The sequence below is a fragment of the Staurois parvus genome, unplaced genomic scaffold (assembly GCF_062004578.1).
Source record: "Staurois parvus isolate SC_StPar_1 unplaced genomic scaffold, SC_StPar_1.0 ptg000671l, whole genome shotgun sequence".
Classification (NCBI taxonomy): Eukaryota; Metazoa; Chordata; class Amphibia; order Anura; family Ranidae; genus Staurois; species Staurois parvus.
In genome coordinates, this window is record NW_028318467.1 from 2995391 (window position 1) to 3014363 (window position 18973).

General features: G+C 41.6%; 2 protein-coding genes across 2 annotated transcripts in view; both read right to left on the bottom strand.

Moving 5' to 3' along the window:
- The window catches only part of LOC149447751 (CMP-N-acetylneuraminate-beta-galactosamide-alpha-2,3-sialyltransferase 4-like), an 88993-nt gene extending 86046 nt beyond the window's left edge, over positions 1-2947 (bottom strand). The window contains exon 1 of the mRNA XM_089652102.1: positions 1425-2947. Coding sequence (XP_089508228.1) covers positions 1425-1434 — 10 coding nt within the window. The 5' untranslated portion in view covers positions 1435-2947. The remainder of the gene's footprint in view (positions 1-1424) is intronic.
- A 4505-nt stretch (positions 2948-7452) lies between these two features.
- The window catches only part of LOC149447752 (CMP-N-acetylneuraminate-beta-galactosamide-alpha-2,3-sialyltransferase 4-like), a 47917-nt gene continuing 36396 nt past the window's right edge, over positions 7453-18973 (bottom strand). The window contains exon 8 of the mRNA XM_089652081.1: positions 7453-8686. Within this exon, the coding sequence (XP_089508207.1) occupies positions 8600-8686 (87 nt within the window). The 3' untranslated portion in view covers positions 7453-8599. The remainder of the gene's footprint in view (positions 8687-18973) is intronic.

Here is an 18973-nt window from a genome sequence, read left to right on the forward strand (position 1 = left end):
AGTAATTCATCCCCCATATAGTAATTCATCCCCCATATAGTAATTAATCCCCCATATAGTAATTAATCCCCCATATAGTAATTCATCCTCCATAGTAATTCATCCCCTATAGTAATTCATCCCCCATATAGTAATTCATCCCCCATATAGTAATTCATCCCCCATATAGTAATTCATCCCCCATATAGTAATTCATCCCCCATAGTAATTCATCCCCCATATAGTAATTCATCCCCCATAGTAATTAATCCCCCCTATAGTAATTCATCCCCCATAGTAATTCATCCCCCCTATAGTAATTCATCCCCCATATTAATTCATCCCTCATATAGTAGTAGTAAGTAAGTAGCAAGTAGTAAGCCAAGTCCCCCCTGTGTCAATTCACTTACCTTTGCTCCACGTGTTCCTCTCGCCGTGTTCCCGCGCCGTTCTGGTCTTCAGGGCGGACTGTGAGAGGAGCCTAGCTCCTCTCACGTTCGTCACGCTGCCCCGCCTACACACATCCTGACAGCCAATCACTGGCTATCAGGATGTGAGTGGCAGCGAGACTGGCCAATCATTGCATTTGAGCGCGCTGCCCTGGCTGTTTTATTTTTGGATCACGCTGCAGAGTCCCTGCCGCCTGAGAGGAGGGAGGGGAGCGGGCGCCCGGCACACAAGAGCCGCATTAAAGCGTGTAAAGAGCCGCATGTGGCTCGCGAGCCGCGGCTTGCCGACCACTGCCCTAGGGGATATAGACAGCAAATAAAACCTGACAATGGCTTAGACTCTGTCCCGCTATATAAAATTTGTGTTTTATTGTTGTCTGTGTCCTCACTAAAGAATGTGTCTGTTGCTTCCTGTTCTAACAGAGGAAATGAGAAGTCTCCCCAAAAGGGACAGATACAGCAATAAAACCATGCAGAGGTTTATTTAGTTATTTTTTTATGTTAATTTATTACAAGTACTTATATAACATTGTCAATTTACACAGTGATTTACATATATATATTGTACCTTCACATCAGAAGTTCTAATTCTTTCACTTTCTGTTTGAGTCCAAAAAGGAATTTGGGCTGAAATTTAACTGTTTCATCATACTCTTTGTTCACCAGGACAAAAAGGGTATTTGCCCCCGTTACAACAGAAAAGAGGACATAACAAAGCACTTGATGGTCTTGGGAATAGATAGCAGCTCATTTGAATAGCTCATATTTTAGTTACTGGGAAACCTCTTGTCCCAAATGATACATTATTTTATAAAGAATTCTCTCTTTTGTATGCTGATAAGTCCAAAATAGTAACATTAGGTATACAGGATGTAGTATTATAACCTTACAATTGCACCAGTTATAGATAAACTCCCAAACAATCATTCTCTCCAAGCTGTTAAAGGCTGTGAAACACCTACAGTGTAACATGTAAAACAATTTTAAAAACGTTACCTGGAGCCATGTTCTTGCGGAGAGCAGTGATCCGAGGAAGGTGCAGGATGTTAGGATGTAAATGTTATAAGCAGCTGTATATACTTACCATTGCTGCCTCAAGAGGATCTGCAGTTAAATGTTGTGTGTTGTCATTTATACACTCCCTGACCTCAATACATTACCACACCCATGCCTAGAATCTTATGATTATCATTTGAATAGATAACATTTATTAAAATATTTCTTGTATTAACAGTGCATATTTACATATCTACAGTATGTCAACGTATAACTCACACTGTACACTACATCTCATACCATTATTATTATTATGCATGGCTAGGATTTCACAAGCCAAAAGGGAGAGGATAGCAAGTCACTACTTATCTTGACAAAAAGATCCTATGTGGTCCAAATACATCAGTATTTTGTCTCTGATTTCTGTGTTTTCTCCATTAATTATTTTGGACGTCATTTATGGAGTGTTGATGACTACTAAGCGACTGTTTTATAGAGGTTTGCACAGGTCATCTTGTCACTACAAGAAAAATTAGTCCAAAAACTACAGGGAATGTGACTTTGTGGTTTCTCTGTAGATTTGTACAGCAAAGTGCTACAATTGTATGGTGTATGGTGGTGATCTGAACGCTGGTATGGTATGGCGGTAATCAGGATGCAGGTATGGAGTATGGTGATGATTGGAACGCTGGTATGGCAGTGATCAAGGTAGTATGTATGGTGGTGATCAGGACGCTGGTATGGTGTATGGTGGTCATCAGGACGCTGTTATGGGGTATGGTGTTGATTGGGACGCTGGTATGGTGGTGATTGGGACGCTGGTATGGCGGTGATCATGACTCTAGTAGTATGTATGGTAGTGATCAGGACACTGATATGATGTATGGTGGTGATCAGGACTCTTGTATGGTATGGTGTATGGTGGTGATCAGGACGCTGGTATGGTATGGTGTATGGTGGTCATCAGGACACTGGTATGGGGTATGGTGTTAATTGGGATGCTGGTATGGTGGTGATTGGGACTCTGGTATGGTGGTGATCAAGACGCTGATATGGTGTATGGTGGTGATCAGGATGCTGGTATGATGTGGCAGTGATCAAGACACTGGCATAGTGTATGACAGTGATCAGGAGTTAGTATGGCGAATGGCGGTGATCAGGATGTTGGTATGGTGTATGGCAGTGTTACTGTAAGCACAGGTAACACTGGGACATGTAAAAGGGGGTGGCTGCACTCTTTATTGTTACTGCACTTGTGGCAGTGGGCAGGCTGGCACTGCGGTCTGTGAGTGTACATGCAATGTGACATGCAGCTGTACACTCACAGGCTGCAGCAACGGTTCTCTCTGCTCTCACAGCCAATCTCTGTGAAAACTGAGAGAGAACTGATGTTAACTTTTAGTTTCTATTGTTTACAATGTGATTGCTCTGATTGGACACAGCAGTCACATAGTACAAGACCATGTGATCAACCAGACACAGAGGTAATGTGATCCGCTGTGTCCGGGATTCACACAGATCACCAGGCTCCCTGGTGCATACTCTGTGAGCCGCACATGAGCCTCCAATGTGAGGTGATCTAGGGGTACATCAACCCACATTGGCACCGCTCGCGTCCCACCATTTACGGATTTTTAATATCCTACTAAGTCTGCTTTCACACTGCTGCATTGCAATACCGTTGTAAAAACTCATATGCCTTTCTGACGTGTTTTCTGTGCATTTTCTGGTTGAATGACATCAACATAAACCAAAAAATGCACTAGAAACGCAACTATGACTGCAGTTGTTATGTGTTTTTAGTACATTTCAGTGGGGAGGTTTTTAGTGTGGTTTTAAACACACACCAAAAATGCAGCATGCAGCACTTTTAAAAATGCCATTGACCCACAACTGACTGGTGTGAAGAGTTCCATAGAATTTAATGGTTATGTGGTTTTCTTTTGCTTTTTGTAATAACAAATCAGTGTAAAAGTATAACTGAAAGCAAAATTAATTTTTTGTTTTTAGATTTGGATAATGGAGTGGAAATGGATTAGGATACCTGTTAGGTTTTTATTGCTGTCTGTGCCTCTGTTAGGCAGATTCACTCTCTCTATTTGTCTTGTTTACTAGTTACTTGTTAAAGTAAAAGAGAATCCCCAATTTTGGGTTGTCCCCATAATAGTAATAGAGGGGAAACTAGCTCTGGAGACCTGGGGGGTTGGCAGGGATTTCCTCTCACTTCCTGTTTCTGCTGTAGGAGAGGAAGATACTGTAGATCTCCCCAGTGGGGCACATCTGTAAAAAATTGACAGGGGTTAAAACTCTCCCTTACTCTATCCAAATAAAAAAAAAAAGTTTTGCTTACAGTTCTACTTTAACTTTTTAACCTTATTCAGTTAGTCCAAAAAAAGCCCTCTGCTTTTCTACTACAGTTTTAAAATTTGTAGAAGTTGAGGGGGGTATTTTAAAGCTACCATGCTAATCCCTGCATTTTTTACAAATGTTATCCCTTCATCTGTTTTGGTAAAATACAGTTTGTTGCGCATTTTTGTTAATGACAAAATATAAAATTGTTTGTGGATAAAAGGACATTTGAAGGAGAAGTATGGCAAAAGATTTTTCCAGCCATACTTCTGTCTTCGGTCACAGGAGTGCACTTACTTTTGTTTTCCTGTGATCCAGAGTTACAGGGCAGAATGGAGCCATGCTCTGGTAGGATCCCAACAACATTGTCAGGATCCACCTGGCTGACTGCTGGCTCTGCTTTTCAGGGCACAGTGGAAAACAGGAGCCAGCCACTCTCACCCCCTCCCCCACCACATGCACCAGTGAGCACTGGAGAAGCAGAGAGAAGTGACTAACAGTCAGACAGAGAATTGACAAATCAGCAGTCATTCGATCACACTGTTTTTGGTCTTAGAGCCAACATGGGACAGCTGCATCTCGACACTGAAGCTGCAGCATGGATGTAAGTAAGAAGATTTGTTTGTTTTATTTTATGTATCTGATACTTTTCCTTTAAACAATACTAAAACCAATTGAGACAGCCATAGCTGTGGCTCAAGACATACAAATTTTGACTTAGAAGTAAGTTAATTTTCAGTTTTCCAGAGGTATATTTATATACTGTGTATTTTCACAAAAGATATACACAACTTTCACTCAGGATTCACATTTTCCAATTGAATTCAACGTGTGAACCTCGTGTGAAAACTTTTTATGAATAGGACTCTTTAGTGTATATAGTGGCATACTATTTGGTATACTAAAATTCATACAGCAGTTGGTTGAATTAATTCTGATTATTTTTGTGTTTTGTTTTCGGAGTATTTTTTTTGTAGTTCCTCATCTATTTTTTCTAAAGCAGGTGTTTCTTCCTTCTTTACTTTTAATATTGAGGATGTGCCCCTTCACTTTTTACAAATGCTACAAATTTCCCTATACGGTATATAAGTCATAATAGAAAATGTATAGTACAAATGTTTGTATGTGTTTGAGCCTATGCTTTGCTCTGCATGGACACAAGAATACTTTCAAAGCCTCTCTCAACTTTTTACCCTGGAAGCTTTGGAATAATTTTCAGGTTTTAGGGAACCTTGCAAAGAATTTAATCTATAGTTAATGGTGCATTATCCACTTTCCCTCTTGTAGATTTGTACTCTCATCATGACCAGGCCATCTTTTACTATTTGGCACTGCATCACTGTCAATTGCACGGTCATGTAACACTGTACCCAAATTAAATTTATATCATTTTCTTCACATAAATAGAGCTTTCTTTTGGTGGTATTTTCTCACCACTGGGCTTTTAATTTTTTTTGCAATATAAATGAAAAAAGAGCGAAAATGTACAAAAAAAACCCCAACATTTTTTACTTTCTGCTATAAAACATAATCAGCAAAAAATTTTAAAAATCAAATGTCTTTATAAATTTAGGCCAAAATGTATTCTGCCACATATTTTTGGTTAAAAAAAATCCCAGTAAGTGTATATTGATTGGTTTGTGTGAAAGTTGTAGCATCTACAAATTATGGTATAGATACTGGAATTTTTATTTATTATTTTTCTTTTATACTAGTAATAGCGGCAATCAGCGACTTATAGTAGGACTGTGATAGTACGGCGGGCAATCTGACACTAACTTACATTTTGTGAAAATTGACAGCCACTGACATCTACAGTGACACTAATACAGTGATCAGTGCTAATAATATACACTGACCCTGTACTCATGACACTGGCTGGGAATGGGTTAACATCTAGGGGCAATCAAAGTGTTAACTATGTGCCTAACAATACTTGTGTATTGTTTTAATATATGTGTGATGTTTTTACTAAGGGATGTGCCAGTTTTTTTACCCTGCTTTGCAGGTAAACAAAAACCGGCACAACCCTGCTGACAGGACAGAGCTCTGTGTTTACATTCACAAAGCTCTGACATGTCTTCTTCTTCACCGATCAGTGGGTCACGGCCAGCAGTCATTGGCCGGGACCCTCTGGCCGGCTTGTGCTGTGACTAATCACAGCACAGCTGAGGCAGCAGGCACGAATGTCCCCTGCCTGCAAGAGCCACACCACGTATCGGATACATGATCCAGCACAGGCAAGCCACTGTCGCCATACTCATACGTGAGGCGATCGACAAGCCATTATAGGAAAGTTGTAGGTATAATCCAGTAATAAATTGCCCATGCTCATTTTTGTGTGTAAATATATATTTTTTAATAAAATTCTAAACGTGGTATTAAATCCAGAAGCAAACATTTAATATATTGCAGCTTACCATTCCATAGATGTTTTGGCTGCACTCGTTTTTTATTTAGGTTTTTTGGTTTTATTTTCACCTGGTGAGCAGGCCAGTAAGTCATGTTTTTCAACAGAACAAGCTGTCCTGAAGATGTAGCAGTTAAGAGGTTAAGTCAAACCATTTAACATTTTGATAGGGGTGCTTGCAGTGGTCAGCTTTTATTTATGTATGAAAAAATGTTTCCTGTAACTGCTTATAAAATTTTAGCTGGAGTTTGGGGTCAGTTTGTTAGTGTATCTAAATGCATTAGTACATTTAACACCACCCTGCCTCAGACTGACAATGCAGCTGTCTAAAGGTGTCTCTTGCATCTTCATCTAGAGTGTAGACACTCTAGTACAGTAGGTGTGTTATTGTCAGATCACCAGGTGAAAACTGAGGGAAAGGATCTAATAAAAAGAAAAATAATGCAGCCACCACATCTAATGCCTCATAGTAAGCTGTAAAATATCCCAGTTTTGGGTTTAATACCACTGTAATGTAATATACAATAATCAATTGCGAGTAATGAGGGTAGTAGAAAAAAAAAGAAGAGGATTGAGGGAGGAAAGAGTAATGGTTAAAATGTATCTAAAGCCAAAACATTCTTTTTTGTTTAAAAGTGGAGAGTGGTTAAACACCTAGGGAGAATTGCCCTAACTTCCTGTCCTGGCAACACCTTAAGTAAGAAAAAATCTATACAAATTAAAACATCGCCTCCTGAAAGCCCCTTTCACACTAGCGGTCCGATCAGACCCTCCATTCTCCTCTATGGAGCAGCAGGTGTAAACAGACGTGTCCATTTACACCTGTTTACATTCAATCCGATCCGCTAAAAACAGACAGATGGGGGAATCCATTACCCTCTGTCTGGGAGGATCAGATGGCGGTCGGGTGTAATCAAACAGGTGGTCCATTTACATCTGACCACCTATAGAGGAGAATGGGCTGTGTCTGTGTACGCTCTGCATAGGATATGCATCAGATCAAAGGATAAGAACATCAGAACATAAGTTCAGCAGACAGTTCCCTCACAGAATGGACTCAACCAAATGAAAATGAGTCTATTGTTTACTGACAACTATTTTTTTTGTAACATGGTTGTTTTGTAGAGATAAGCTCTGAGTATCTAGTTTTCCTTTTTTGTATCTCAGCCAAAATTGACCAGTAAGCTTGGGTAAAGTGTAATTTGTGTGGAGAAGTTTCTTGTTCACTTGCAGCCTAGCATTCTCCTGGAACAACTTCCCCAAGTCAAGGAATGTTAGAAATGTTTATTCTGGAATGAATGTTCAGATCAGCCAGTTTTTCTTCTTTATATATCCCTGACAGCATAAATACATTATCAAGATAGTACAACGGCGAGACAGTAGTTATTATTATAAAGTTTACATTACTATATGTACAAGATAAACCAGTTCTTATTACTTCATGATCTCTCTCGTTTAACATGTTCTCATCACTGACTCATTACATTTATTCATACATACCACACCGAAACCCTGATGGGGGTTTTTTTTTTATATCAGTAGCTCATGGCTGACTGAATATTGACTTTTCCTTGTCCAGATTTGGAACAAGGCCCAGTGCCTTCCATGTGCACCTCTTCAAAGTGGTTGTAAACCTCAGACATGAAATATGAACAAAGAATATCTTTCTATAGAGTGGGCTTGTCTCAATCCACAGTACTAAGTTTCATTTCTGTCTGCTGCCTCCTTCCTCTGTTATAAACATGAGTCACTTGTAATAAGTTTTCCTGACACCGAGAAAAAAGGTGACGGGATGGCACAGCCTGTGATTGACAGACCCGATCTGTTCCTGTGTGCTGTGTGAAGGGGGAATGTGTTCCTTTCCTCCAATCAGCTCTCAGAGCTCTCCTCACTGATGTAACTTCAGCTCTCCACCCACTGCTTTTCATAGTTGAGAGATCCAGTATAAATTCTGCACTTTGAATGGATGTAGGGGAAAGATGGCTGTAGATAAACAGGTACGACTTATGTAGGATGATTTGTTTAATCTCTGCTTATCACCTGAGGCCAGTCACTTCGCTAGGTGTATATAAGGGTTTGCAACAGCCCCTGGCAGTTGTACAGATTGTCCTCCTCGCTTATGACTAAGCCCCTATTGGGAAGAAACTGATCGCCTGGCAGTGAGTGATATGCCACAGCCTAACTTTGTGAGATTTTGCACTACTTGCAATAAAGCATGTTGAATATCATTAAGAAAACAGCAGAAGTACAGCCTGTTCGCACCTAGTAATGTGCACCCCTTAGCAATTTAGAAGTAATAACTTGTCCTTTTATGCAAGTTCAGTCTTTGTAGTCTTGTTAGCTGGTTCTGGATGCTGTTCGGTCTAACAGGTGTAGGTTTGGATGTGGTAATACTTTCTTTTCCAGATTGCATTCTTCAGAAGTAGGTCAGGTTTTGAATCACGTTATGCTGTAGAAGCCCTTTTATTGCGATTGCTTCCAGGGGTATTTTGTGTGAAGATTTCTGAAACACAAACACTATCCATATCCAATAACCAATGAAAGCTTGACCAAAGAAAAGTAGAGATGTTGATTGTTTTAACTTATTAAAAATGTGTTGTTTTTTTTTGAGCATTGGGCCTCATGCACACAGTACGTTTTCTCCTTTCTCTGCCTTTCCTCCTGGGAGCAGAGTTTCGGCAGAAAAAACACCAGACGCTTGCAAAAGCGTTTAACACTTTTACAAGCACTTAGGTGCGTTTACAGGCATTAAGCGCTTCGGTGTTAATTCATTTAATTGGCCAGAATAATAGTTTATTCTGGCCATTAAAATGAATGAACGTGCCTATCGTTAACATTCATTTATCTAAATGAATGTTAACGATAGGCACATTCATTCATCTGTATTGTCAAGCATTTTTTCTGCCAAAACTCTACTTCTGTGGATGCACTGGCGATGGGTTTTTCCTGCCTCCTAATGCTAGACACGTGCAGAATGAAAAAAATTGTTTCATTTCAGTTCGATTTGTTAAGTTACTAATTTTGTTTTGTTGCATTCATAACAAAATGTGTTTCTTTTATTTGTTTGTTTTCAAGTGTATTAAAATTTTTCAATGGATTCAAAGTATTTTTATTCTATTTTTTTCTAATCTATTCTATTCTTTTATTTTCTGCTGTATTTTAATCTATTAGAAATTAGAATTTTAGAAGATGGCTATATTCTGACACTAAAACACATAGTCTTTGAAGGAAATCAGCAATAGCCAGAAATATGTTTATATTTTGAATTTGTTTTCAAATTCAATTTAGAATTAGATTAAAATTTTATTTGAATTTCAGACAAAATTGTGTTTCATTATTTCGGATTTGTTTTAATTCCTTACTATTGTAATTTATAAATTCGGATACATCTGAATCTCTGACTAACAAAAATTTTGTTCGAATTTTGATTCGGAATGAAACAAACAGCACTTGTACACTACTAAAAGTCCCTGCCACTAAATGCTGCAAAAAGCATATCTGTGTATAGACACAGGGGATAACATGCACGGCAGGAAATAAATAGCCTCACGCTCCTAGAAGCAGCTGTAGAAATGTTCGGTGTGCATGAGGCCTACAATTTAAGAAAAAAGATGCCTAGACACATAAAGCCCATAGTGGCTTAGCGGCCCTAGGCTATGGCCCCAGTGATTTTCGAGAGAGGGACTGGTAACAATTATTTTGAAGCAAAATTATAATGGCATGGGGCTACTTTTGTACACTTGGATATCCGTGCTCGGGTAATAAATCAATTTAAGTAAAATGAAAGCTGCCTGCACAGTATCCTGATAGCAGATAACAAGTCATCTATTGAAAAAGTGCTGCACTGTACATTTAAATGTGCATGAACTCATTCATCCAAGTGCATCCACCACATCAAAAGTGCAATAATCACCAAATATGTATAAAGTGCAAAATGTTAAAAAAGGTACAAAAAAGATATTTTGATTGCATGGTTTTTAACGTATTGTACTTTATGCAATTTAGAGGATGCACTTATATGAGTGAATGTATGCACATTTAAAAGGTACAGTGCCTCACTCTTTGAATACATGGGGATACTTTTGTTTTTATGTGTGTATGCCAAGCCACTTTTTTGGACAGAGTGTGGAACCCTTCTCTGGTTTGTTTTGCTATCTGGAGCTTTGTTGAAGGAGATTTACCCTAATAACGGTATCATCAGGCAGGAAGAGAGGGAAAATCTACAACAGAGAGACTGACGGCAATACAGATCTGACAGGGGTTCTAGCCTTCCTCTACTCTAGTAAAGAAAAGCATTTTTATTTCTAGTCATATTGCTGTTGGAGAGTTCCCTCACTTCCGGTCATTTAAAAGCTGTCAGCAGGACAGGAAATGATGGGAAAACCATTGTAACAGTGCCCCAAATAGCAGTGAATTCTCAGCAGGGCTTCTAACCCACTATAACCACTCTAATCGTACAGTACAGGACACTGAGTTGTATTCATAGCCCTTGGGTTATCTGCAGGCTACCTTCAGGTTATTGGACACTGGCAAAAAACTTGCTAGAGCTGCCACTAATGTGTACCATGCAACCCCGCCTACTGATTAGTTTACCTGGAGAAGTATTTTTCTTTTTAAACCATTCAGTTTTTTTTCTCTGAAGCTTCTAACACTGACTGCTTACTGCCCTTGGCTATCTTGTCTGGATCGGTCACCCTCAGTCTGTACCCTGCCAGCCTGTATTGTTACTTTGAACACTGGATCCTGCATTAGATGCTCATCTTGGACGATAATGCAGCATTTGTGGTGCAGTGTTTGCAGTTCACCTCCATCTCTATGGTTCACAGACCCTAAAGACCCCTTTGAGGGTATGCCCACTATGATGGACCTTCTAGCCCAGCATGAGGGATAAGGTAAAACAGGGCTTCTCTGTATCTTGGCATCTGTTCTTGGCGCTGTAGCATATTATGCAGTTTTTTAAAGGCAGAGAATTTGGGTGTTATTCACTTCATTGTAGCAACCCCTGCCATTTTGTCTCTAATGTTTCTCAGGGCAAGCAATTTAAAAACAGTGATTTGTCTCCTACTATCTAGTATTAATCCTAAAACCAAAGGTGTAATATATTGTAGCTTACCAGTCATTAGATGTGGTGGCTGCATTAGTTTTATTTTTTATCCTTTTTCCCTTCTGTTTTCACCTGGTGATTTGACCAGTAACACACCTTTGGTATTAGAATGTCTACACTCTTGATTCATAGAGACAACCTTGTACAGCAGCACTGTCAGTCTGATGGGATAATTTTAAACATCCTTGTCGGTGGTAAATGGTTTGTCTCAACCCTTTTACTGTTACATCTGCAGGACAGCTTGTAATGTTGAAAAACAGACTTACTGGTTGAGTCACCAATTGAAAATAAGTGAAAGAAAGTCTAAAAAAAAAGTAACTAATGCAGCCATCACATCTAAGAATTGGTAAGCTGCAATATAATAAATATTTGCTTTTGGTTTTAAATTGCTTTAAACTGGCCATAGGTGATCAAAATCTGATCCATGTGTGGCCACTAATAATCGAATTCTAAGGCTGCATTCATACTGCAGCGTTTTGTAGGTTGAAGCTCGAAGCTCCAAAAAAGCTCAAACTTAAAAAATTAATTGCGATCTATGGTGCCTGTTCACACCTGAACAGGCACCATAGAGAACAATTGATTTTTTTTAAATTGAGTGTTTTTGAAGCTTCGAGTTTCAAGCTACAAAACATCCAAGTGTGAATGCAGTCTAACAGGGATGTTGGAAAACCTTTGTCTATCAGTGGATTGTCTGCAGCTGCTGATCAGTATACTCTGACATTGGAGGTTCCCACTGTCAGAATACAATGTTGCAACAGGGGGATTCCTCCATCCACCTTTTCTGTGTGGATGGAGGAATCTGTCCATCAGCTAAACAAAAAACAAACCAACCATCTATTTCTAGTTTAAGTCTCAGTTGATTGAGGTAACTGTATCACGCGATCCACCCAATTATCAATGGCAGATCATAGGCGTAAGGGAACTGAAAACAAAAGGGCCGAGTAGCATGCACTCTGCAGGCTATTTACAGGAAACGCAAACCACCACTGACAGTGATAGCTGTTGACATGTCCCAGGGCAATGTCCAATTATAAAAACACTTCCATTATCTGACTTCAGCTTCCTCTCAGGCATGCACTATGCGGCCTGTCTGACACAAGATTTGTCTGCCTCTATACCTGAATTCCTTGGGAAAACTCTTGGCACTACTAGAACCTTAAGTTTTCAGAGGCCAGAAACTTTTTCTTTTTTAATTCCTGATCTTGCTCAGGATTCAAAAGTTGAGCCTCCTGCTTTGAGGGTATTATGGAGAAAAGTATTGAGTACCCTGATTTTGTAGCAGATCCACTGCATATGAAGGTACAAGCTACAGCTTCACACCAAATGCTTTCTACGGTGGAGACACTTATTGACACAGTGAGCACTATACTTTGCCTAGCAGCACCTGACTCTTCCTCTAAAACTCCTATGGGCACTAAAAAACAGTGTAAGTTCTGAAAGATTTTTCCAACACAATTGTGCACTTTTTGAGGCCTGACCCAATCCTGAAAGAATTCCCACTCCTCCTACACTTGTTGCTGACATTTATACTATGAAAAAGAAATTTAAGAAGAAATTGGCTGTTTTGGTGGTGGATCCTGTATTTCTATCATGGACAGGCTTGGAGACCTGTAGCTATAGCAGTAGAGAGGTTGCCACTGATCAGTGGGATAAGTACACAAGCAGGACACCCTGGCAGACAATATTGAGTTTAAGCACTAACTGGTATTCACCAGAGCTCCTGATGGTGGATTTTGCTGCATGTTAGTACCAGGTCACAGTCCATAGGATCACCTCACCAGGAGGTGAGCAAACCTGGGTCCAGTAGCAGATATAGCAGGTAGGGATCACGCAAAAGCATGGACAGTAAACAAGCCAAAGGTCAGTAAAAAGTGGTTAAAATGTTGGGGTCAAGTGGAATCTTAATCGGGGAACAAGCCAAGGTCAGTGAAGAGTAGTAATGAACATACGGATTGCAGCAGCAGAGACAAGAACAAGATATTGGCTAGAGAAGAGAACAATAATCTGCTAAACAGGAAGTGCAAAGGCGTGACTTAAATAGGAAGTTCATGGGCCGAGCAAGGAGTTCAAGGATTACCAGAAACAAGACATAAGGTAGGATTGTTCAAACGATCAGACAGAATGTTTAGAACTGTTGTAAACAAATTTTGCCATAGGAAGATAGTCCACTGCTCTAAAGACAGTACTGCTCCAGAATTTGATTGGTCCTCTCAGTCTGACCATTAGACTGGAGATTAAAAGCAGAGGACAGAATAATTGTAAATGACCCATCTTCATGAAACGGTTGACAACTACCATGATTGTGATCATTTCTTTGGAGGGAAGTAAATTGACCACAAAGTCCATAGAAAAAGATCCCTGCAGGAGTGTCCAAGATGGCCACGGAGCGGGAGCTCTGCCGCCTCAGAGATCCCATCTGCAACCATCCTGGGGGTAGCAAGCTCTTACCTGCACCAGAGGCACCCGATGACTTGGCCTGCTGATTGGAGAGAGGAATCGGGTCAGTCTGTCCCCCCTCCGGAGTGACGGACGTCCGTGGCCTATCGAAGCCTACTGCGACCTCCGCGCAGACCAGACCCGACCTGTGGCCCATCCTGGGCGCCGCTGCCCTGCTGCCTGGAGCCGGTGTGGTAAGCCGCTGCCTGGGGGAAGATATTGTCAGCCATCTGACCCTCAATCCAGCCCAGGGGACCTGCAGCCTGCTGAGGCCTACGTTCTGGGGAGCCTGTGCGCCCATGCCTGGAGTGGCTCGGCTCCTGCCATGTCCAGGGGTCTGTTAGGGGATAGCTGTTGCCTGGGGGGGAACATCTGAGCTGTCTATGTACACCCCCCCCCCCGAAGATAAGACACTCTGCGCTCTGCAGTGCCCCAGGTGCCCTGCCTGGCTCCTGTATTCTGTATTGGGCTTGGGACCCTGTGTGGTCTGAGCCTCCGGTCTACGTGAGGGGCTCCAACCCTACTTATGGTCCTTATTTCCCCTCCCCCCTTGGAGTGATAGTTTCCGGCAAATACCACAGGAAGAGTTGCTTGTCTCCTGCATATACACAGCTTCATTTATACTTATTTACGCCTCTGTGATGGTCGAGGGGGGCCAAATACCCGTATTCAGAGCAAATTATTATAGTACCCATATTTTTCTGCTGGTGTGAATGAGGACTGGGGTTGACTACAGGCAAGCCTTCTTGCCGCACCCGCGCACTTTAATTCTCTCATGACGGCAATTACAAATTGTCAAACGGTGCTCACCATGAAAATAGAACATCTGAAGACAGACATAGGGCTGATTTGGAGAGATCTTGATGAATTCCGGGGCCAAGTGACGGCGGTCGAGCAAAGGGTTAGTGATGCGGAAGACACCATCCGTGACCATTCATCTGAGCTACATACAATGTGGGTCAAATACCTTGAGACCAGAGCAGAAGATACGGAGAATCGCAGTAGGCATAACAACCTGGTGGGTCTTCCTGAAGGGGTAGAGGGTGATGATCCGCCTCGATTTACCAAGAACCTTATTCCTTCGATTCTTGCTGCCTCAAGACACCTTCTCTAGCTTTTTTGTGGTTGAGCGAGCCCATCGGATGCCAGCAGCCCGGGGCCCACCTGGCTTGCTACCCCGCACCTTTATTTTTAATCTGCTCAACTACCGTGATCAAGATCTGGCACTGAGGGCGGCCAGGGCCCAGGGTGAACTGCGCTATGAAAATCACAAATTGATGCTGTTTCCCGACTACTCGGTGGATACCCAACGATAGCGTTGGTCCTTCGACGCTGTCAAGACCCAATTGCGTGCAAAAGTCCTTACCTGTGGCATGCTGTTTCCTGCGAACCTCAGAGTTCAAGATGTTGAAACCACACGCTTCTTCACCGTGCCTGAGGAGGCAGCTTCCTGGTTATGTTTTTTGAGAGTTTTTTTTTTTTTTTTCTCTGTTGCAAGGTACATTTGATATCTCCTGTGGCCCAGTCTATGTATGGTATCAAGATGATATACTGGTTCTTTTGCTACATATATTACAGTTCTGTGTTTTCTTCCCAGGATTCAGCCTGGGTGGTTGCAAATCTGTGCTCCAGCACTTCATTTATGGCGCCCCCTGATCTGAAATGTATCTCCTGGAACGTTCGAAGCCTCAACTCCCCCGAGAAGCGTTTCTTGGTCTTACAATTTCTCAAATCCTATAATTCACATATTTGTATTTTGCAAGAAACCCACTTGATGGGCCGTAGAGTACTGGGCCTAAAGTGAGCTTGGTTCGGTCACTATTACAATGCCATGTACTCTCCCTATGCCCAAGGAGTTAGTGTTCTTCTTCACAAATCATTGCCATTCACTCTCCTCCAACTCGGGCTGGATCCCAAGGGCAGATATGTTATGATTTATGCAATGATCAACTGCTTTGAAATGGTAATTGTTGACCTCTATCTTCCGCCTCCTGCTTCCACGCACTCGTTGGCTGCTTTGGCCCCACTCCTGGCCTTATATCCCACATCCCATGTTCTTGCTGGCAATTTCAACCTTGCTCCAGACCCTAGTGTTGACAAACTATATCCTGACGCCAGTGGGGAGTCGGAATTGGCCAAGTGGGCGGGTCTTTACCGGTTCACGGACGTATGGAGGTGGAAAAATCCTGAGACCAGGGCCTATACAGTGGAGATCGAAAGTTTGGGCACCCCAGCTAAAAATTTGTATTAATGTGCATAAAGAAGCCAAGGAAAGATGGAAAAATCTCCAAAAGGCATCAAATTACAGATTAGACATTCTTATAATATGTCAACAAAAGTTAGATTTTATTTCCATCATTTACACTTTCAAAATAACAGAAAACAAAAAAATGGCGTCTGCAAAAGTTTGGGCACCCTGCAGAGTTAATATCTTGTACTGCCCCCTTTGGCAAGTATCACAGCTTGTAAACGCTTTTTGTAGCCAGCCAAGAGTTTTTCAATTCTTGTTTGAGGTATCTTTGCCCATTCTTCCTTACAAAAGTCTTCCAGTTCTTTGAGATTTCTGGGCTGTCTGTCACGCACTGCTCTTTTGAGGTCTATCCATAGATTTTCAATTATGTTGAGGTCAGGAGATTGTGAAGGCCATGGCAAAATCTTCAGTTTACGCCTCTTGATGTAATCCCCCGTGGATTTCGAGGTATGTTTAGGATCATTATCCATTTGTAAAAGCCATCCTCTCTTTAACTTCAGCTTTTTCACAGATGGCATCAAGTTACCATCCAAAATTTGCTGAAATTTTATTGAATCCATTTTTCCTTCTACTCGTGAGATGTTCCCTGTGCCACTGGCTGCAACACAACCCCAAAGCATGATTGATCCAACCCCATGCTTAACAGTTGGACAGAGGTTCTTTTCATTAAATTCTGTGCCCCTTCTTCTCCAAACGTAGATCCAACAGGTGATTGGCGCTCTCCAATCTGGCAAAATGCTCCAGTGAGGAGCATATGAACCTCACTGTATTGTTATTTATTTCCGGGACGCCAAGAAAATGGCGCCCGTCATGTCCTTCACAGGCTATGGGAAAATGGCGCCAGTTCCGCGCATGCACTGGACCTTTCAAAATGGCGTCCGGTTCGCGCATGCGTGGGGGGTATTTAACCGGATGGCGGCAACGGCAGGTCACCCTTTGACAACGTGTCATCGCACGAAATGCGTCAGAAACCAGCCTGCTTTGCCGAGGCCACCACTACCTGCTGCAGCCACATGTTTGGCCAGCAGCCATTTTGATTCAGGATTTCATCTGCATGCATGAGATGTTATTTGGACATATCAGATACAGCCAGTAGCTATCTGTTATTACACATGAACTTATGCTACTTGCATTCACTGCTTGGAGCTATTGCCACCTGTTGCTACACACCTGTCATTACTCCTGTTACTTTAATATGTGACTACCATCATTGGACTGAATAAATTACTACACTATATCAGCTTTTTGTCCTGGTGGCTTAGTTTTGAGCTACTTCAAGGTGGATCTCCCATTGTTGCTGAAAGCACCGATTGTCAGGTGTGATCTAAACCCGTAAGCTGTTTCTACCATTGATGAGGGTCCTTTGAGTGGTCCGAAAGATTGTTCCTGGTATACCAAGCGCCGTCGGAGTGCCTCATCCCTACCAGATTCCAGTTGACCATCAGTGTCCCTTTCACTACATGCGTAAAATCATTTTACGTCCGGTGAGTGCAAGCACACCCCTTTTCTTTCTAATCACGGAAGTCACGTGCACATATGATTGTAAGATGGAAGTCTAAGAGAATGTTCGGTATCTTCCTGGTCTGAAAAGCTGACGCATTTATTTTGAATATATTTATGGACTTTGATTGGTTTTCTTTTGTGTATGACCTTAATGCACCTATATGATATGATTGTCACTTTATAATATTTGCTGTCTTCAATAAGACACCACTGTTATCACTCAATAGCCCATCTATTCTGCGCAATCTTCAGTACAATGTAAATAACTCCTACTCCCCTCACACGCCGCTCTGGGGCAATCCTACACCCCCATATGCACATAATACTGGATCCTGTGGTGTTGGCTCAGTATGGCATCAAAATGTTGAACCATATTATGCCTTGGGGTGTCCTGCTCTCTTTTGATAAACTCAAACACAACCATAGCTTGCCTAACTGGATGTTTTTCCAGTTTTTACAATTGCGACATGCTGTCACCATCCACTTTCCTTCTCCCCCTGCCATCCAGACTGACCCTCTAGAAAACTTGTTGTTATAGGAGGACTTGCCTAAACCCTTTGTCCTCTCTCCTTTACCTGTTGCTACCTCTATTTAACCCTAGAATGCAGTCGCTTTACGATAAATGGCACGCAGACCATTTGTCCCTGTTGGAGGATGATTGGGAGGTTTGTCTTCTGCAATGCCTCCCTACCATGATCTCAACCAGGGACCACTTTATACAACTAAAATTTATACTACAACCCGTGGCGTCTGGCTGCGGTATATCCTGATATATTGGCAACATGTCCTCGTTGTGATATGGTGGTAGGCACGTTTCACCATATGTTTTGGGAATGTACAAAGCTATGTCCCTTCTGGACCAGGGTATTAGATACTATTAATGCTGTTGGTAAACTGTCTATTCCCATGGATCATCTGATTATGTTGTTAGGCATCCTTGACCCCGTGGAAGCATCTAAGCATAGCAAATAGTTTGTATTCTATTATGCTAGAACAGAAATTTTGTTGAGATGGAAGCTGTCTACCCTGCCCACAATCTCGGGTTGGAAGTCAGCAATCAACGGTACGCTTCCTTTGCATGAACTTACATATATGAGTCATAATTGTCCAGCTAAATTTGATAGAATATGGGCTGGGTGGGTAGAAGCACAGGGCCTTATGGTATAATCACTAATGTTTTCACTTTGAGGTTGTGTTGAGTTTGTACTATTTGTCTGACTTGCTACTGCTTGTGTTACGTACCTTTCTTCTTTACCCTTTTTCTTCCCCCTACCCCCTCTTCCCCATCTTGCCCTTCCCACTCTTTTCTCTTCATTTTTCGGCTCACGCTCTGAGATTTTCTTCTCAACAACTTTCCCTTGTGAGTAGCGTCACCTGAACTGTAATAAGTATGTGATTGCTGACTCTGCTCAGGATAATAGGTTGAATCTGTAAGATTCTCAGCATCGGAAGTTTGTATATACTGTTTATTTACTGAATGCCACGAGCTTGACTGT